At 40.7% G+C, this 21,763-nt stretch overlaps 1 protein-coding gene across 4 annotated transcripts in view; it reads right to left on the minus strand.

The window, feature by feature from the left end:
• The window catches only part of LOC146694664 (leucine-rich repeat and fibronectin type III domain-containing protein 1-like protein), a 417,321-nt gene that overhangs the window by 37,881 nt on the left and 357,677 nt on the right, over positions 1-21,763 (minus strand). For 3 of the 4 annotated variants that reach the window (XM_085430926.1, XM_085430923.1, XM_085430927.1), the window contains 6 exons: positions 21,216-21,483; positions 18,529-18,729; positions 15,824-15,990; positions 11,674-11,914; positions 6,004-6,216; positions 5,271-5,581 (listed from right to left, as the gene is read on the minus strand). In XM_085430926.1, the coding sequence (XP_085287052.1) occupies positions 5,271-5,581; positions 6,004-6,216; positions 11,674-11,914; positions 15,824-15,990; positions 18,529-18,729; positions 21,216-21,470 (1,388 nt within the window). In that variant the 5' untranslated portion in view covers positions 21,471-21,483. The remainder of the gene's footprint in view (positions 1-5,270; positions 5,582-6,003; positions 6,217-11,673; positions 11,915-15,823; positions 15,991-18,528; positions 18,730-21,215; positions 21,484-21,763) is intronic. The other variant, XM_085430925.1, reaches the window with a different exon arrangement.

Here is a 21,763-nt window from a genome sequence, read left to right on the forward strand (position 1 = left end):
CAAAGAATACTGTGTGTGTGTGTGTGTGTGTGTGTGTGTGTGTGTGTGTGTGTGTGTGTGTTACTGCTGATCAAAGGGTCAAACATCCTTGGTCAGGAAGAGGGTAGACTCCCCCCGGTGAGGAAGTCCAGCAGTTCATCTAAACAGAAAAGCACTTAGACTAGAACAGACGTAGCTACGTTAATCCTACCATAAAACAATTAAGACAAGATGCGACCTCTTCCCATGCTCCCAGGATGTAGGTGTGCATTCTAGTGGAATACACACCAAGCCTCTGTAGCCTGTTAAAGATCACACAACTTATCACTACACAATTGATTATACACCTCTAAGAATATATGGTTAAATGTTTCCTAATACAAATGACAATAATAAAATCTAAACCCAGCACATGGCATGCATACACAGTAGCTTGCACAACTTGCACTTTGGTAATAGATTCAGCATTTTTATTGCTGCTTTAGTTGTGCATTCATAGTTTGCTCTTATTTTTACATTGAATCTATAACTGACTCATTGGTGTTCAGCCAACAGATCTGAAGTGCTGCAGAGCAGAGTAAGTGCTGCTGTGGGAGATGATGAACAGCAGCTGAAGCTGCTCTGACTGGCGGTGTCTGTAAAGACTGAAGCCAGACTGCAGAGGCAGGCCAGAAAGGGCAGAGTGGGCGTCATAAGTCTCTCCTATTACAGTGCACAGAGTGGAGAGGCCAATAACTCTGCTGGAGAGCTCCAGTTGAGTTATAAAATGTTTTGCACATAAAGTCAAAAGTATAAGTACTGCCACTGTAGCTGGAATTGGTGCTTATACTTCTGTCATGGACTCTAAAACAGATCAGAAAGGGAACACTGACTTCATATTTCATTGTAACAATAATCAGAGTATTTCATTGTGGCTGTGCATATATCTGTCATATTAGGGTGTAAATGAAACAGAAAGAAAACCTACTTGGTATCCATCCCATGATGCACCTGTATGGAGATTTGTGCACCTAAACCCAATGAAACAACTCGATGAAGTAAAAAAACACTTAAGTGAAACAGGAAACACATTTACAGTCTGCCTGCTTATTTCTGCTTCAAAACAACACCCTCTTGCATGTAAATCTGCTGCCGGCTCCACTCAACAACTGTAGGCTCTGAATGCCGAGCTCAAGAGAAAAACAACAGTTGGCCTAAAAGCAGGAGAGCAATTTTCTTTTACTTCCCTGCTAAGATTTTCCCCAACGAGCCAGAGAATCAAATTGTTGACCTTTAAAACACAAGAAGGCTGCATCTCTGTGCCTTCAGGCTGCCACAGCAGAGGGAACGTTAAGAGCGGAGAGGGCCCAGCTGTACCTGCTATAAATACTAGAAACTCAGAAAATACACAGGAAACAAATACCACCTGTCCACAGCGCACTGCTACAGACAACTCCATCAAAAATGGTGCTAATGAACTAATTGACTCTTATGATTCTTTGCTTTTGTGTAGCTAACAGTGAAGTCAGGCACGATGTCATGCTGAACAGTCCCTTCTTTCTTCCCTTTTTCGTTCATCAGACTCTTCTACTTCCAGCTGCTCCCTTAAGGGTTACCACTGCAAATCATTTGCCTCCATCTCACCCCATCTCTAGCATCCTCCTCTATTAAATCAGCCCCCTGCATGCCCTTTTCCAGTTCTTGCATACATCTTCTTTGTGGTCTTCCTATTTTACTCCTACCTGTTAGCTCCATATTTAGCCTTCCTTGTCTAATACATCCTGGTTGACCGCAAGTATTAAAACTTATCACAACCTCTAGAGCTTGTAGCTGCTCCCGGATGTAACCCCACTGCCACCTTAAGCCCATCTGTCACTCCTACCTCACCATTGTCTCGCTGTCCTCATACATGTACACATAATTCACACAATTGTGACCTCTCCAACATCGTGTTAAGCAATCTGGTGAAAGTTTACTGCCCTCCTTCCTACATATACCTTCACAGGTATGTCATCTGTACCAACCACCTGTCCACTCTTCCTCCTTCTTAGTTCTCTGCTCTTTCCTGCAGCCATCCTCTGCTCTTCTGTTTTCTTCATCCATCAGCTTCTTTCCAGCTTGATCTGTCTGTCTAGACAATTGTTAGAAGTCATTTTCTCCTTTCTTATATATATATTTGTTTTTTGCATGATTTTAAACTAAGAAGGAAAGCAGCAGCCCAACTATAAAAATTCATCATTCATTCGATATGTAGTTAATTGTGCCTAAAGTCTGTGTAGATATTTTTGCTTTCATATGACACAATTTGCAAATATTTCTTTAAAAGAAAAAAAAAAATAGAAACAAAATTTGAATCCTCAAAGCAGAATTTCACGACCTAGTGGATGATGTTGCACAGATGGTGTGCATTTCTGCAGTCTATATTTATGACATACACTGTTATGTTCAACTGATAAATTCCACTCATGGATATATTAATAACAATGGTTATTGTGAATTTAAGACTAAATAAAAGTTTAATAAATAAAGTTTAATGCATAACACAATCCATGATGGTTCTCTGACTATATTGTTTTTGTAACTCGATACATTTACAATCACAATAGCAACAGTTTTAGAAGTTACTCACAAAGATATTAAATTAATTAATTAGAGTCAAAGAAATAACAGATTACAATGTTTTGAGTCATTATTATATACTGCAGTTCTCTTGTGGGTGGAGATAAAAAGAAATCAATCTGTTTGAGTGGGCTGTGGCATCTCGTTTAGCCTGCTGACATCAACCTGCCTGGCTTTAGCGCTCAGCTGTGAGCACAATGCTGTCCTGGTCATGGGGAAAATGATCACATCACCCCCACAGTTCAATCTGAAATTATGCGTTTGGATGCTAAAAGTGCTCCCTCCATTTGTAGGCTTGAAAATTGTCACATTCATGTCATTGGTGTCTGGTTAAAATGAGAATTAAGGCTGCGGCCACATTTCAAACTGTCATCTGTCACCCCTGGAAATGTTTTATAATGACCCTCAATTATGTATTCTGGATGATGTTGCTAGGTGACCACACTGGCTAAGTGGCTAATGGGATCAGCCGGTGGTCACTCAGAATTGTGGGCTTTAAGCCGGCCAACACTTAAAAGCCGAAAACTCCCTAAGAAAACCACATCTGGTGATAAAGATTCCATCATCGAGGATGGGCTGCTTATTTGCCTTTTTCCACAGTGTTACAAAAAATGCATTACATAGATTCATTCATTACCATTTCACTATTCATGTCTAGTTTACATTGCTAAAATATAACTATTGTAGCAGGACTTGTTTTCCATCTGCAGTTACACTGACTCTTTCACAAAGACATTTTTCGTTATACAAAAATAGTAAAAAATGTTTGATAGCCTACATTTTTTCCACGTTGGGGTTTGCAGCTCTGCTGGCTGCTGCGGCTTCCTGATTTCCCAGCAGGATGAGTCTGACTTCATCTTATCTTCCATTATCACTTCCCCCCCTTTGTCTACACCTGTCTGATGACTGAATCACGCTGAGGAGCCACACTTCTCCATAAAGACCCTTGCGTGAATGTCTTTATTAGCAGTTGTTTGCCCTACGCTGGGTTTTTTTTTCTGTCTACATTTGAATCCTCCAGGAAATGGATTAAGGACCAAATTAATACCACTTATTGTGACAATGTCATTACACCCTCCAACTGAAATGTTAGCTAAAGTGCTGATCTGATATCTGCTGCCTGAATCCAAATCAGTTTCTCAGTTTACTCCCTCTTTATTTCTCAGTGAGCCGCTCACTTCCCCACACCCTGAACAGCCTCCAACATGGCGGAGAACATGCTTATAACTGCCCAATCAGGGATGATGTGTGTTTTGAGCAGTCAGACAGAAGAGAAATCGCTCTCACTTTCTGCCCTTACTTGTGGCTTGTAGCACAAACACAAACAGCAGAATGAAGCGGTGAGAGTGCACATAAACACAATTACTTAGCAAACTCACCACTCTGTCAACTTACACATCAAAACATGAACAAAACAACATGTCATACACTCTCTTAGAAGAAATTTTAGCTACTACCACACAGAGACCGCCATATGCAGTACTTCACACATGACTTCTAGCTATACAACAGCTGAACCGCATCATACTTGCAATCTCATGCCTCATGCCTACAGTGTTACCTTGGCACCCTGGGAGTCCAGAAGCAACCACCTTTCTGCAATGAGAAAAATTGCTGGATACACGGTATGCAAGCAGTATGGTGACAGGAGGTATCACCCTGGAGTAAAATTTATAAAGTGGATATTGGTGCCGTCAAAAAAAGCAGATGGACTCACAGAAAGGCAAATGAAAATCAATGGTTATGACAATTTGCATATTTGTGATCAAGAAACTGACCTCACAGCCGATTGCCCACCCTCCAACTCCAGGTTGACAAAATCCCAGTTGCTTCATTTTTCTTTTGCTTTCTACTTTCACCTCTGAGGTGAGAAAGCAGGTCTTCCACTGCTCTGATCTTAAAGCGTGTGGCCTTGTGTGACCTGGCCACGCTAAGATCTCTTGACGTTGTACTCTCCAAACAGACACCATGAAAGTCTCCTAACTAAAGTTGCAAGACCCTGCAGAAGAGACCCTGGTTAGCTTAGTACACACCACTAACAAGGTGAAAAGGTTTAAGTTTAAGTTGTTCCTTCATCAAGAGCAACAGAACAAGTTTGCACAGTGCCATGAGACCCATGCATGTCTTTGGAACCAGGCCTCTGGAAGGATAGCATCAAAAAAACTAGAACTAAGAACTAGAACCCTGAATGAGCACATCAGCCTGACAGACAGACATAATCCCTAATATAACAAACTATATTCAAGGAACATATGCTGGTAAATCTGTGCAAATGTTGTTGTTTGATTGTAGGAATGGTGCCAATTTGCTATGTGTAAAAGATTAACAAAACAACTGAACTGAGGTCACAAGGTTTCCATGACGTCCTGTGACCAACCTGTAGTCCAAAAGGAGCTGATGATGTAGGGGCAGCAGACACAAAGACTCCACTGGGGTTTCTACACTGGACTGCTTTATTTCCCAGTTCAACGTATTTCAGTGCAAGGCAGTAATAAACACAGTAACACCTACTCACCCATCCACCCACCCACCCATCCATCCATCCATCCATCCATCCATCCATCCACCCACCCACCCATCCATCCACCCATCCACCCATCCATCCAGCCATCCAGCCATCCATCCATTCACCCACCCATCCACCCATCCACCCATCCACCCACCCATCCACCCATCCGCTATATTTTTCTTACCTGTATATGAGTATATCATCTGTGGAACTGTTGTACTGGATCTGGTACATGCGCACTCCTGGTATGTGGTTCTGTGGAGGCCATCTAATGGTGGCAGAGCTGGACGTCAGATCCGACACGCTGACCCTGTGCTGGTCAGAGCGGGCCTGGCCTCCGCTGATATTGGATTTGATGGACGTAGGGATGTCTGAAGGCCCCGGGTCAGGGTCCAGCTTGGGGTCAAAGTGTGGAGAAGGGTTCACGACTAACTCGACAGGAGCAGTGGCCTCCCCGGCAGCATTGGACGCTATACAGGTGAACTTTCCAGAATCCTAGAAATCATTTAAAAAGATAAGAAAAAAGCCAACATTTATCCAAATTATCAACCTCATAAATCCAAATTATAATGAACATTATTTTTATAGTTATTTTGTTTTCATATAGTAATGTACGTTTTCTTCAATAAATGAATAAATAGGTTGTTTTAGTAAAAGCTGTTTGATATATATATCTACCAAAATGCACATTGTACAAATTTAAATTTACAAACCACGATTTGTTTGTTTTTTAACAGGCTTGAACAAAAATAGCTTGTTTAGTGACAATCTTGTATCAAACCAATTTTAAATGAGTTACTATTCTGCAAAATGAAGGCACCAGAGCCAGTTACACTTACTGATGCAGCATTAATCTAGCACATTTATAATAAACCCTTGCATATCTATATTCCTTGAAAATGAAAGTGCTTCTCTACCTTGACGGAGGCCTTGAGAATGTCAAGGGAACCATTCTCGTAGCAGATTGTTCTCGATGTGTTTCCAATCAACTTCCCATCTGGACTGACCCAGTGTGTTGACGGCTCAGGGTCACCGATGGACTTGCATCGCAGGCTGACTTCCTGACCCTCCATTACAAACATCTTGGAGGTGTGGCGCGTTATCATTGGTGGCTCACAAACAAACTCCTCCTATGAGGGGAGACATGAACTCTCATTTATCCAGAAATGTAATTGTTAGATAGATACAGCTAAATCGGTAAACAACAGATGGAACAGGTGAAATGTATCCAGTGGGATTAAAGTGCATCTTTTCATGAAAAACAAAAATTTTTTTCTGCTTCTGCTAACACCAGCAGTGCATTCTTCCAACAGCAGAATACAGAAGGAGTTTGGTTGTTTGCACATTAAGATTAAGAGATCTCAGAGTTTCTCAGCCCTTGCATTATTTAAAACCCACCCACTGGCACCTAAGCCAACCAAAACCCTGGTGGAGTATTACTGCGAGGCCAAGGAGGGGCAGCCGAGGCTTATCGGGGCTTACTCATCATTCCTACTACTCAGCAAGTCTCCGAACCTTTTTCAGGGTCTTTTTTTACCAGCAGAGATGATTGCTGACCTGATGACCGCTGGGCTGGAGCGTCAAATAAACCACTAGGGCCTTTCAGTCCTGTATTACATTTTGACCCTCAATTGCTTCTGTGAATCTCAGAGTAAAAGACTGATTGAATTGGGTTGTTTCCCAGCGTGAGCATGTGAAAGTGTGAAAGTAGGAGAATGTGAAGTCAGGGCCTTGAATGAAAACTAGTATGAATACTCGTTCACTTGCCTTACAGAAGTGGATAAACAAAATATCCTGTTTGTCCCACTAAATTCAACTAGTACCAACTCCCCCTTGTTGTCCGAGAATATTTAAGCATCAGTCAAGAAACAGAGCAGATGGAAAGAGCAGCCGAGCTGATGCCAAAGCAGGAATTCCCTTGCTGACCGACTGCTGATGTCTGACCTTTGTTGGAAACTGTGGAGGGTTTTTTGTTCTTGCAATGGCAAAGAGGCTATTAACTCTCTGAGTATTAATATGCCCACTCACTTTGGTGACACAGTGGTCTCTGGACAAACCTCTTCACGAGGCTAATCCTCTTAGAGTTATCATACAGCACCTGAATCAAAGGTCTCTACATCATCCTCTTTAAAATGATACCAGTTAATCCTATCTTCACCTCAAAGTGCACCTCCACTATTATCCAGGTAAAAAAAGTGCTTGGTATCAGCCACTTTAAGGGAACAACTTAAACTTTTATTGTTTTTTTTAATCTGGTGTGCTTAGTTTTAACACCAGCAGCAACAGCAGATCTGCTTTTTATTGGTTTTTTTCTGCCTTTTATAATATGATATTAATGCATTAATATACAAACATGAAAGAGAAAAAAATTGTAGTATTATGGCCTTTCAGGTTGTAGATATTAAAGTCAGGTGTTAGTGTAGAAATACTCTTGTCTTCTGTCTTCTTCTTAGCTCAAAATGTATACGTGAAGTGAGTAGAAAGACTACAAACGGTCATGGATGCCTGTGTTCTCATACACCAATGACATCACAGCAGTTCTTTTGCCGGGTACATGCCCAAAAATTACACTACACTAAAATCTCAAGTTTGAGTTTCAACAGCTGCTGTTTGTGGCTCTGTAAAGTCAACTTTTAATGCAATCTGCAGTGTTTTCAGCCAGAGATGTGCATGGCACATTGTGTTATGTACTTTTTACAAAACACCCTAACCTTAATCCTAACCCACTTTTTACTTCCACATTTCTTTTCGTTCCTCTGCTGAAGTTTAGACTGTAAGATATGTCACATCAACAACAACAAATCTGCCAAACTGACAAGACGACAGTAAAATTTGATGCTCAAAATGAACCAATCCACCTCGAACGAGGATACAAACAATCTCAAGCTTTTGGTAAAAGTATGTTTTTGTATTTGAAATCATATTTATATATGAAACCGTTCTTACTCCCAACGCGTAACATACTGACGATTTGTCACGCCCCGAGGCGTCCCATAAAAACGCCAAAGGTAACCTTCTGCATCCTATGATACGCGCCAGTGTGGATGGAATCCAATAGAATGACTCCCCGGCAGTAACACATGTTCCAGCCGTGTTTTTAACCCTAATCTTAATCCTAACCACAACCATAACCTTATCCCTAACATTAATCATTAAATAGTGTTTTCCAAAGCGATTCACAATGAGAAAGTAAAATAAATGTACATGTGTAGATTCATTCCAAATGGTTCTCATGTTTCTGAATACGACATTGGCTGTGTTGTGTGTTACGTTTTGGGATGAGAACCTGTTGTATATATATATATCTATTAGGGGTGCAACGATACACAAAATTCACGGTTCGGTTCGGTTCGATACTTTGGTGTCACGGTTCGATATTTTTTCGATACAAAAAAATGTTCATGCATTTTTAATTTGTCATTTATTAAAATTATAAATATATATTTTAACTCAAAAGTACAGTTTTTAAATTTAACCCTAACCCTTGTGCGTGTTTTTTATTTTGACAGCGAATGCGCACCTGCGGACCACTTATGTGCAGCCCTGGTTATTTAGCTCGTCATATTGCAGCCACAGAAATTCTTTTGTCCATGAAACCATAAAGCTGCACTTTCTTTTTGCCTTATAGTCTGATTTGTCATAACTTCTCCGTTTTGTGGTAAGCTTTTCTTTGGCTGTCACTTCTTCACCCTGACCTGTCTTATTTGGCTCAGCAGAACTGAAATGCTTTTACACGCACTCACATAAGCTCAGCGATTCTCTGCGCGATCAACCTCTCACATGTTTAAGCTTGCTGCAGGAGATTTCACTTGTCATGTTTGCATAGTAAGCTAACGATTAATAAGACGATGTCAGAGGAATTGGTGCACAAATTATCATCACTCACAGATCAGTGCTGTCGCTCTCTATACACAGTTCTCACGATTGCAAAGTGAAAGCAAAAAAACAAGCGCAAATTCAAACGCGACTTCAATATGTCACATATTGACAGTGGCTCACCGATGCCAATGACATAATTACCCAGCTACATTTCTGAAAGAATGCAAAAGCATTGACATATATTTTTCCTACAATAGCCCGACGGGCAGGGCAGAGATAGATTTTGGTAGCCCGACTGAAAAAATCGCTAGCTCCAGGACGTCGGGCTAGCGATATTGCAAGCCCTGTATCTGATTGAGGAATCACTCATCTTTGGAAAAGAGAGTTTATTACAGAGAAATGTCTCTTTCCAAAATAAAAGCTATACTATCCGCTTCTTCTGGGCTATATTCTCAGCAGCATAAGGAGAATCATGTGCTAACAGCTGTCTAAATGACTCGGCTAAAGTTAGTAGCATGCTTGTTGTTTTTGTCTGCTTCCACTTGTCTTTGCACTACGATGATGTCGGTGTAAATGTGCAGTCATATTCGTTGTGTTCCCACTAGTGCTTTCAGGTTAATCTCGTTGAAATGACCTTAACGCCACAACACGGCAAATCTCCGTTAACGAGCTACCGCCGATCGCCCCGTGCATGGGGCTAGACGGCCAACACGTTAACGAGCTAACTGCGCTAACACACTAGTTCACACCAATGTAATTGAGCATTGCATGGCACATTCAACATACTGTTTTACTTTAGTCCATGACTCGCTTACCTTCAGGGTCATACGTCACATGAAAACCAAAATAATTCCAAACGCCAGATCTGAATGACGTTCAATTTGCCTGTTGCAAGAAGAGCTTAACTTCTGTCTCGCTAGCTTGCCCTGCGCTCTTCCTTCTGACTATGCTGTCTGTGTTGAGCGCTCAGTGGATCTGCGCTCGACAGTGCAGCCTAGGCGGAGTAGTCGAACACAGATTCACTGAGCGCTCAACACAGACAGCATCGTCAGAAGGAAAATTGATAAAATAAATTACAAATGTTGTATTGTACATATGCGTACCGAACCGAAAGCACTGTATCGAACGGTTCAATATCGATACGAATATCGTTGCACCCCTAATATCTATATATTAATATATAAAGCATGCTTGATTTTAGAAGGATGATTCAGCTCAGCATTTCTCTTTTATGATTTACTGTGAAAAGTAGTAGAAGTATATAAATGTGCAATAATACATACGTCGGTGATGATAATGGCACAGTTCATATGCTTGCTTAAATAGTGATTATTTTTACAGTTTTACTTTCAGGAGAAACTGAGCGTGCTGCAGTGAGCTATTGCAGTTTTCTAACATATCACAGTGTTAAATATAACAAGGCTAACAAGAGAAAGCTGACTTTGTTGGGAAAATGATCGGGACTGCAAACATACTAAATGACAGAGATGTGTTCATTGTAAAAGTAGAAAGATTTCTGATGTTATGTAGGCACTGTTAGAGTTAACATCTTTTATTTTTCTGCCTGTTTATATTTTATTTTAAAAAAAGGCTTTTGTTCTATTGCATTGGTTTATCCTTTGTAACAAGTCTCCAGGGACTCTCCAGGGATGAAAAATAGCTTTGTCGCCACAGTCGCTGTAATGTTTATCTAATGTGTGGTGTCTCTGTTAAATAAACCAATAATAATACATGTATATGGATAAAAAACAAATATTGGGATCCATCTGTTTTAGTTTTGCCTCTCGTGGCCTCATTTTACTCTGTGCTTCATCACTGTGGCTCAATAAACCATATCCTGGGATTTTGCTAGAACATAAGCCTAAACTTTTCCTCTATCATATAATATAATGAAACTCAGTCTTTCTAATGCATTTTTGCAGACCTAACTCCATGACTCCACACTTTCAGCAGAAGGTTCACTCCGCTGTGACACCAACCGTCTGGCCTGCTGATATGTCCTTGAGAAAGAACGTGATTATGTCTCCACTGAGGGCTTCAGTTAAAGCAGCAGAAAATCAAATTTTGCTCTGTGGTTTAATGGTTCAAGGCACCAAAAACACTGAATTACACAATGAATATTTAAAAGTATATATTTTTGGTTTGAATTAAGGGTAATGGTGACTTGGAGCTCATTAAGTATGCCCTCCATGAGTATACACTTCAGACTGTTATCAAAAAAATGCATTCTTATAATTTAGACTCTAGAATCTATTACCAACAGTAGTGAGTTTGTTCTTACACAGTAGAAACCTCCTCAGCTCAGAGCATAAAAGTAATGCCAACACTGCAGTTCCTCTCACTGCCATGAAATGTTTAGAGCCTAATATAAAAATGGTTTTGGTCTCTATAATTAACTTAACCGTTTATAACAGCTCTATAAGTAGATTTGGATTTTAAAAAAAAACAACTATTATTGTGCTATGGCCACTTCATAAGACCTGTGGCTATAATAAGCTGCATGGTGACAGCCAAAAAGCTGGAGTCTGCAACAAAAAGATTGACATCAAGGTAAAAATGTATCAACACTCGTAGAGGTTTAGCAAATTGCAAATGTTACATTTCTGACCTATCATTTTAATTACTTTGGCTTAAGACTCTGTTAAAAAAACGTAAATAAAATAGAGTGCTTTATGTTGCTTTTGCTTTAGTTAACAAACAACATCATAGTGTGTTAATTTGCAAGGTTACAAAATGAGGTTTTAAAATACACAATAGCTTCAGCAAACCTCTCTTATGGTCCAGAAGTATTTGCCAGCCAGGTCTTTAGGTGAAGCGCAGGTCTCCAGATCGTCCTCTCTGGTCAGCCTGCGAAGCCAAACCAGCTCACAGTTACAGTGCAGAGGGTTCCCGCCAAAACTCAGCACCAGCGCTGTAAGAGGAGAGCCCTTCATCTTGGCGTACACCGGGATCCGCAGGAACAGTGGGTCTGGAGGTATTTTCTTCAGCTTGTTAGAGGTCATGTCAAGCCTGGTGACACAACACAGAGAGTTCATATTTTTCCATCACAGCTATTTTTCCTGGCAGTTTTAATGAAAGCTTTGAACATTCTGGAGATTAGAAGAAGATCCATGCCATGATCCTGATCAGCGGACCTCTTCAGAAACAAAATAATAATTATTATAAATGTGGTGAAAATCTATGTGGATGAAGTGGGAGGAGAGGAGATGGGTAGTTCATCGATCAGGTGGGTGGACATGTCCAAAGGTGAGATAGAGGGATGGAAGGAAGAGGAGAGAGAAAGGTCAACGATAAGGGAGAAAGTGTGGGGAGGGGAGCTGAACACGGCTGCACTCAGTCAGCCAGCAGTTCTGCTCTTCTGTCTTGTTGGATTGTAGTTAAAAGAATCACACATTTCTGCAGAAGGTTATTAATCTCAACAGTGTTTCCACACATTTTATTTTAGAAATAAAAGAAAAGTCTGTAAAGTTGAGAAAATTTTTTCCCCTCTCTGGCTGCCACTGAGGAGAAATTCAGTCTTTAAAAAACGGGCCGATTCAATCACTTACAGTTAAATAAAAAAATAAAAGCCACAATCATTTCAAAAAGCAAGTAAGTCTTCAAACACACACAGAGAATAACCCTTGTATGTAGACAACTGCCTCCAAACCCAGTGTCATGTGATGAGGTGAGCCAGTATCTGTCATACACCAGTGGGCTCCTTTACCCCCCTGGATGAGACTGCCCTCGCCTGTGCTGGAGGAAAATGGGCCTATGTGGCTGTCGTGGGAGACAGGAATACTGGTGCCCCATTCCTGTGACTCCTGTGACATGCAGAGCGACGTGGTTCCTTGTTTTTGTATTCACTTCTGAATCACATTTAGTCTGACCATTCACCCAGAACCACTTTGCTTTGGAAAAGCTTAACAGGAGCAACTTGCCCCAATAACATAGTTCTCAGAATCACTTTAGGATATAATTCCCTCCATCCTGTTAAGATGTTGATCCCTGAAGGGATCAGAGGCTGCAGCTCTCAGACAGTAAATGGTGGAGTAGTCTGGGTGGTGAAAAGTGGCTGCCCCAAGTGGAGAAGTTCAAGTATCGCAGGGTTTGTTCATGAGTGGTCATAATGAAGGGAGAGTGGAGCAGGACACTGACAAATGTGAGGTGCGATAGAGATAGTTTGCATTTTCTCTCTTTGCCTGCATTCTGGAGGTTTCTTCCTGTTAAAAGGGAGTTTTTCCTCCCCACTGTTGCCAAATGCTTACTCATAGAGAATCAGTGTATGCTTAAATGTGCTTTAAGGTCTAATTTGTATGAAAAGTACTATAAAAATGCAAGTCCAGCCAGCACTAGAAAATAGATGGTAAGAAAAATGGTGCACAATTTTTGTCCGATCCAACACACAGACTCACGAGTGACATCAAAGGCAGTTGAAGTCTTCTCACACGTTCCAAACAGCATGTAGAAAATCTGAAATTAAAGCTTGTGACCGCATCACAAAGTGACATCAGAAGGAAGAGACCTAACAACATACAGATATTCCATGGTGGCTTTTCCATCAACCATTCGTTGTCTCCGAGGATTGAATAGTAATTTTCCTCAGCAAAACATTGGGCCCGGTAATAACGCAGGAGAGTCAAGCTTTCACTGCTGTCAGCAACAAATACAGGAAAGTGTATTTCCCTCTAGAAGGTCCCCGCAGAAATATTCACCAACAACGATGACTTAACAAGAAGTTAATGGCTGTGACAGCAGCGCACAATCTGCACTTGACAAATTTCAATTATGTTATTTCATGTGCAGCAAGCTTGTGGTGTATTATTTGTGAGTGTGTGTGTGTAAAATATATGTGGAGGCAAATGTTCTCCTGTGCACCAACAAACACTGAGTAAAAAATTTGTCTGCAGGACAAAAATATCTAATTGAACCTTTAAAAAATGCTTGAATATTTATCCATAGTTGCCTTTAAAACATCAATCAGGGACTTGAATGAAAATTGATTTCAGCTAATGAGCTTTAAATGCTATTTTTTGCCAGTTGGGGGGAAATTACGTCACACGTAAACTAGCTTCAGCATAAAAACAGCATTTTGATTGGGGAGCTGTCACTGGTGATTCATTGGCTTTTAGACAGGTCTGCTGTTGTGAATCACATGCTTGACTATGATGCAAGAGCATTTAGACGTTTCATTAATTTTTTTTAAAGAATTGTATCCTTCTTCCCAAAAAACATTAATTTCAGCCTTGTTTTAAAGACTATTTATCTTCTGTTAGTTTTTTCCCTTTTACACATAAATGAGTGATCATTGTTAATGAGCTTTAAATGGCATTTTGTGCCTCTTGACTGAATTTACTCCCCATATAATAAGAGCATTAATGCAATGTTGGCATTTATCAGTCAATTATAAGATTTTCTGCAGTTTGGATTGGGACTGGAGAGCACAGAGCACTGCAAACATTTAAACAGTGTGTAACCAGCTCTAAGAACAGAGACATGGAGAAGAAGTCTGCCTGCAGAGAAGCAGTCCAGGTCACTATTTCAAATCCCCGTTGAATGAGGGCTGCAACAATTACGATCGTCCAATATTGACGTGCCTGCAGGCAAAATGCTGAACCTGCAGCTGCTCAGGTGAAGGCGTAATACAGTCCTGGTCATAGGGGGCATTTCTCAGGTTCAGAGCATAGAGCTGTTGAACAGCTTTCCTCCAAAGCGAGCTGATACTCAAAGGCTTAATTTCCATTAAAATGAGCTTCAAAACTGAAGGATTTGCTGTGTGATTTTAGTTCCACCATATCGTAAAAGAAACTCAGAAGAATTAAGCCATATATATAAATATGTAAAGCTCTTTGAGTTGTGTGTGTGTGCATGTATTAATAAAACATAATTTTACCAGGTTTATTTTAATTTTAAAGCCTCAGTGCAAATAAAAACTCCTGCACATAATGTGTATTCTGGCAGGACAGAAAGAACTCTTTTAATAAGCCTTTTATTCTTTATCCATTCAGATATTTCTGTCACTGGAATGATGGCAGCTTTAAATAATCTTCCTAGAAATGAATTTTTTAATACTATGAATTTTTTCCACAGTTGTTATAATTCTGCCTTTCTATCTCAAGCATATTTAACCAGAAATGTTCATGTCCTAAGAGCATATTGGGTTCTTCAGCTGCTGCATGTTTCACTGTCTTTGCCAGCTGGTTTCTGACGGTGTCATCGGGGCAGACATAGGGCATCAAGCTGGCTTGGGAAAGCCTTGGAATACCCCAGAAGAGCTAAAGAGAGACTGCGGGATGAGGGCTGTCTGAGCACCTATATATAGACTGTTCTGTCACGAGGGTGGATGGATGGATGGATGGATGGATGGACTGGTGAGGCTTTTAAGGTTTAGAGTCCCAAGATTCTTTTTCATTTGGATCATCTTCTACACTCTCCAAACTTGACAAGCAACCTGAAGCTCCTCCCCTTTCATCCCCTTTCTACTGGTCATTAAGTAAGTACACGCATTAGGTGGACCATGTGTGTAATAGACACGCTGGTCAATGTGTCCATTTCACGCTTTGCCTCTCCAAAATTCGAAATGCAAACACATGAAAACGTTGCATTAAGTTGCAGAAACAGAAGCCAACATGTAAATAATCACTGGAAGATGTTTAAACAGCCATTATTAAGTCATTTACATGGATAGACATATTAATCCAAGGACCCTGAAATGTGCATACGTTTCTTGCTCACTAGAGACTTCGTGGCTTTAAATATATTATCTCCCCCTGCTGCGAACGCAACTTCTGCATGTCCATTACACGTTTCGTTGTGATACTGATTTGTGCAGGTGAATGGTAATTGGCAGTTTAAATTAAATACAGCTGGAGCTTTCATTTTCCCACTTCCAGTCAAACCCAGGCAGGCTGCAGCACTGCAGTGTTATGTGATCCTGACCTGGCCAGTTTGTGCAGGTTGGAGAAGATTCCCTCTGGGACGCTCTCTATGAGGTTGTGGTCCAGGCTGAGGGTGTTGACACTGACGAGCAAAGCAATGGTGTCCCAGGGGATTTCCACCAGGTTGTTGTAGCTCAGATCCAAATCCTCCAGAGTCTCCAGGAAGTCCTGTGAGGGCGACAGAGGCAGGATGCTATCAGTGACTTTAAAGGCTCAAAGTGGTATAATTAAAAAAAAAACAAGCATGACTTTGCTTTATCTTCAAGTGCTGAAGTATAGCATTAAAGGGTAAAGAGACAGATAATAAATAAGAAGGATATAAAATGGAAAAGAGATGAAAATGAAACTTGCAAATAAAAAAGGGAAGAAAAGAAGGAAGGCCCAACAGAAAAAAATACAAAAAATTCCATTTCCAACAAAAGTGGGGGAAATAAGTACAAAGAAAATCTTTGGTATGATAAGAAAAGATACAAATTTAGAAATAGAAAGAATGAAACATCCAGATGAACAGAATCATCTTTCTGGGAACTGAATCCAAACAAAGAAAAAATGAAATCAGTTACTGCGGTCAGTGGTGTACACTCCAAACCAGGCTCTTCTCTCTAATTGCCTCTAAACAATTCTCATAATGTGGACATAGATGAAATGTCACGAGTCAGCACACATTCCAACGAGCAGAAACACAAAGATGGAGAAGAAGATGAAGCTGGATTGAAGGAGCGCAATAAAAGCCTGGCGATCAGCTAAAGTGTTGTTGCTGCTGTAATTGCTCTCATAATTCACACAATCAGGACAGTGTTTGAATGTCACAATGCCTTGATTCTCATTACAATAATCAATGCTTTATTGCTTTTTCAACAAAGGGAATCTCATTTCTCACTGACAAAAGAAACTTTAAGAGGCGTGAAGAGAAGTTCAAAGACAGCAGAACAGAGTCCCAACCGTTCCACGACTGTCCTCTCAAGAAAATGACTGATTTTGTTCAAACTGCTGAAAATAACTGTTTATGTGCAGTTTAATGGTGGGGAATCGGTGCTTGAAATAACTGGTTTTCACAGTGGGGACTGGAGTTTCCTACCATCATGCCCCAAAGCCAGTAGACGACGATCTCAGCCACGTGCAGCATGCTAACGAATAGCTTACAAATGAAGATGATATTTGTCTTGTGTTCCCATTTCACTGATTTTTGTTTGCTTCCTTCAGTGTTAGGCTCACAGTATTACCAGTATTTGTACACAAACTGAACACATTGTTATAAAGTTTGGCTATCTGCCATTGTGACATTCTATACTTGGTTATATGTCAGAAAATAAGTGAGAGTAGATCAAGGTTAGTGTATTGTGTTAATACATTATATTTATCTATGTTGGAGCCTCTTCCTTAGAGAATGTATATTAGACTTAAAGAAGAAGACGTTCTTCATGTATATTACCTGGCAGTGACTGACTGTGATTGGACAGCTGCAAACAAAATATACACTGAAGTCTCGTCAAGTGCAGTGTGTTGATATTTTTATGCATATGGACAAAAAAAATATCTTTTTTGTGTGCTGTCTGCAGGATGTTTGAAAACACTTGTATTTAAACTACATTTAGTGGAAATTGACTCTGAGTGCTGGATCTCAAGGGACTTTTAGTAAAATCAACTTTTAGCTATTATTATGATTTAGTTGGAGAAACAGCACTTGTTCTTAGATAATAAAGTCTTGAAAGTGAGAGCGACACGAAGGAGGAAGGAGGAGAGGGTCAAAGCCATGTGTAAAATGAGACACTTTCTGATACAGCGAGTGAGAGCGGAGCAGTGAGGGTCGGACTAAAGTTCAGACAGTTCAATCCATTAGTGAGGTCAGAGTTCACGCCACTCTAGTTTATCTTCATGAAATGTCCGCAGAGGTCTGTGAGCCAGTCCTGAGGGGACACTTTTAGTCCTTTAATGAGCAGAGAAAGGACAGCATCATCAAGACGGGGGACACGGTTTATTCTAGGACCGGGTTATTAAAAAGGTGTCCAGCTGGGTGGCAGAGTGAGGCGGGCAGGCAGGGCTGGCTGCTTCTGCTGGACTTTCGAGTTAGAGCCAAAAATGTTGTCTTACACAACACTTGACCCTCAGCACTGAAACTTTTCATTAATGACTTTGCAATAACTTTTCCACTCACGATCTTGGCTCTTGTGTGAACGCTTGGTTGACAACGAATGTTAAAAGCACCGATTAAAATTAGTTGGATTTAAAACACTTTGTTAGTGTAATTTGGGCTTACCCAGAGGAGCTGGTGGCAGCAGAAAGAGCAATTTAAACACTTCTAAGAGTTTTGCATCCTTTATGTGAGTGATTTTAGTTCATTTTCAGAGCAAGTTCTTAATTACACTGTGAAATGGTTTTGCGTATTGAGAAGCAGAGCTTAATTTGTAGGACCGCTAGGATTATTTTTTAAATTGAAATCATAATTTTAAAGCTACTTAATGTCCGAGGTTAAATGGACATTTTTGTCCCTGTAGTTTTATTTATGTGTCTAGATTTTGGCCCAATTTCTGATACGAAATTAAATTAAAAAGTTCTTCTTCACGTGTCTTTGAGGACACGATCAAGATGGGGATTTCCGTTCTCCAGAGTTTCTTTACTGGTTTAATAAGAGTTAAAATATTTTTACATATTTAAAAAATATACATTTTCTCTGCATGAGCTGGATGTTCAGCTATGCTTTAGTACCTGAAAGGCTCCCTCTGATATACTGTGCAGCTGGTTGTTGGCCAGGATGAGGTGCCTCAGGTTGACCAGGCCCTGGAAGTGAGAGTCATCCAGCACGGTGAGGCGGTTGGCATCCAGGTGGAGGGCGTGGAGGTCCTGGAGATCGGCAAAGGTGTACGGCCTGATCTGGCTGATGGTGTTTCGACTTAGTGTCAGGTGGATCTGGACATGCAGGAAAACACAAGATCCACATTAAATGACCCATTTTCATGTAAAACACCAACACGTTGTTTGTTGCCAACTCAAAAATGGTGCAAAATGGATAAAAGCAATCTAATAAGGTTCACTTTGGCATATTTCTGTGTAGGGAGGTAAGTGATAGCTTATGAGTCACCACTTAAGATATAATGTTTAGTTTGAGCAGGTTGAACTCGCGGGTCTGTGGAGATTAAACTTGTATTTAACCTTCCACATTTTTTCATGAATGATACTAGTAATTAACGTGAGAGTACAATGGGTCAATGAATGAGTCCGGTATCCATTTATACTTAAAGCTATCATTAAAAAGCTCGCTGCTGAGGTCAGGAATTGCAGTCTGCTTAATACCTCCACTGTACACAAAATATGAGTGCAAAGATGCAAAAATATATTCGATTAACACCCAAGAAAGGGTCAATCAGCCCCCACACATTTCGAATCTGCTGTGGAAATGAGCCTCGATCACAGGGGACATCTGTGGCGCTCCGTCACGCTCATCACCAAACGATTAGAGCCTCATTTCCCACGTTTCCTTGTGTGTGAGCAAACATCTTCCATGCTGTTGTGCTCACACTAGAGAGAAAAGTTATTTTTCACACACTAAGGAAGTCTCCAGCTGTGACGAGTGTGTCTATTTGGTGCGTAAATATGGTGATATTGGTGGTTTTCTTCTTGAGCTGCGTGCAGTGAAGCCTCGTTGCCCCCATTACTGTGATTACGGTGGGATTAATTAGTGAAATCCATTAAGATATCAGAAATGTCACCTCAGTCAACATGTTATGCTGTAAGGGGCAGATGTTCCTAATGTTTTCTGAGCTCTCTGTGGAATAAACATGACATGTTGCCTCATTTCTTACTTTCACATTCAGAGTTTTCTTTACTCTGACTGATGAATGCTTGCAAACCCTCCTCAGATGCTATCACACCATTAATCTGTGATGCACGGTTTATTTCCGAATTTATTTTGAACTCCAGTGAGGCACTTTACTCTTTCTGTACTGGTTACTCTTTTCTGTCAGGTAAATGTACTTCAAATAGAGGTGTCCTCAATTTCTGCATTTCTGCCATAGGATGCTGCACGATGAGTCTAGTTTTTGACCGACGGTTTTACAAAGATGCAAATATCATAAATAAAAATATTAGATATGATCTAACTGTGTGACAAAACCCTGTTCTAGATAGTGTTAGAAAACGTGTATTTAAGTATCACTCTGGTCTGTTGCTCTTTGTTTGTTGGGTCTGGATGGTTCTGGCAAAGACTTGCAGGCTTTTTGGGTCAGCATCTTTATGTAAAACATCATTCACCCTGTTTCATTTCTGCTACTGCAACATTACAGAGACACAAGGACGATGATTAAATTAAAGTATTTACTTCATTTTGCAGTAATGATGTGTTTCAGTGTAAACGTGTTCATTTCACGTCTTAACATGGGAGTTTATGGACCGACTCACTTTTGGAGCCTGCCTCAAGAGGCCATTAGAGGAACTACAGTTTTTGGCATTACTGCACTGGCTTCACTTTTCAGCCCCGGAACAGGTTGCCACTTGTTCTCTACTCATGCATTACTTTGTCTCTTATGCTCTCAGTTTCACCACATATACTCAGAGAGGAGCACACGAAATGAAGGTGAATTGACATAATGGGCCATGACAACAAATAATTACAGGCCAATGCAGGTCAATCATCAACTCCTCAAAAGGAGGATGGCTGCAGTGTCAGGTGGGACTAGTTACTCTGTTACTCCGTTTCAGAAGTTCATTAGCAAAAAGGGAAACTCCTGTAACGAGCTATTTCACGGCATCAAACGCTCTCTGTAAAACCCTGGAACCTGTTCAATGTGGAAAATGTTCCATGATTAACACTTTATTGTAATGTCACTGCGTGACTGAGACTTGACAGCAGAATCGGGTAGAGAAACCTTCCTCCAGTTGATCAAAGCTGTTTTAACTCTGCAGCTTCAAAATGTTGCGTTTAACTTAAGAATGACCGCTGCTGTTCATCTGCAGCAATCCAGTCAAGCAGGCTGGGAGATGCTGAAGTACAGGATTACTTTTCCCAATAAATTCAAGCATAACATTAATAACCTATAACATCTTGCATGAATCTGAACTGTTGCTGCAATATAACTGAAGTAATAATGGGCACTGATTCATCTCTGATGGCTTAACAAGTCTTTTGGCTCAGTGTGCAAAAAAATGTAATTCATGTAAACAAAAGGCTGTTTAATAAGCTAATAAGTAGAGCACGGTTGAGTAAATATAATCAATATGTGGGGCAGCAGTAACATAAATGTTTAGAATAACTTGGTTGCTGTGATCTTTTTCATGCAAAGCTAAAACAACATTAAAAAAGAGTTTCCTGGCAGGAGCGGCCCAGGTGGAGCCTGCTTAGCAGAAGGAAGCTACAGTACAAACATGAATGTGAAGGTGTTAAAAAAGTGAGCTCTGACCAGGCTGGTCATGTTGGCGAAGTCACGGTGCCTCAGCGTCGTAATGAAGTTGTCCATCAGCCTGAGTTCAGCCGTCTGGCGGTCAATGTTGGGCGGAACGAAGAGGAGGCCTGTCTTGGCGCAAAGCACCGTGTAGGACGGCAGCAGATTCTGGCACGTGCACCGCTTCGGACACAGCATGGACGAGGAGCAGGAGGGGAGGGAGGACAGGAGGATGAAGAGGAGAGGGCAGACCAGCAAGGAGATGATATCCATGGCTGCTCTCCTGCTGCAACAGAGAAATTAGGAACACATCAGTTCATGCAGCAGCACACACTCAAGTATCAAACTGGACTTTAAAAACACCCAGCAGGGGACAGAAATGACTTCCAGAGCTCACACGGAGCATCAAATTAAGAACAAAAACTGCACTTGATCCAAATCGGCGCTCCTTGGTTTGATTTAAAGGGTTGGTTATTCAGCAAAGACAGTCAAACACTGCAGGATGACTCTATAAATGATTATTCATCACTGCAGAAAACACGCTGTTTTTCTTCTTTTCTGCTTTT

Source organism: Copadichromis virginalis, linkage group LG14 (genome assembly GCF_057382275.1).
Source record: "Copadichromis virginalis isolate Kocher_CV1m ecotype Utaka linkage group LG14, C_Virginalis_male_GT1.1, whole genome shotgun sequence".
NCBI classification, from domain to species: domain Eukaryota; kingdom Metazoa; phylum Chordata; class Actinopteri; order Cichliformes; family Cichlidae; genus Copadichromis; species Copadichromis virginalis.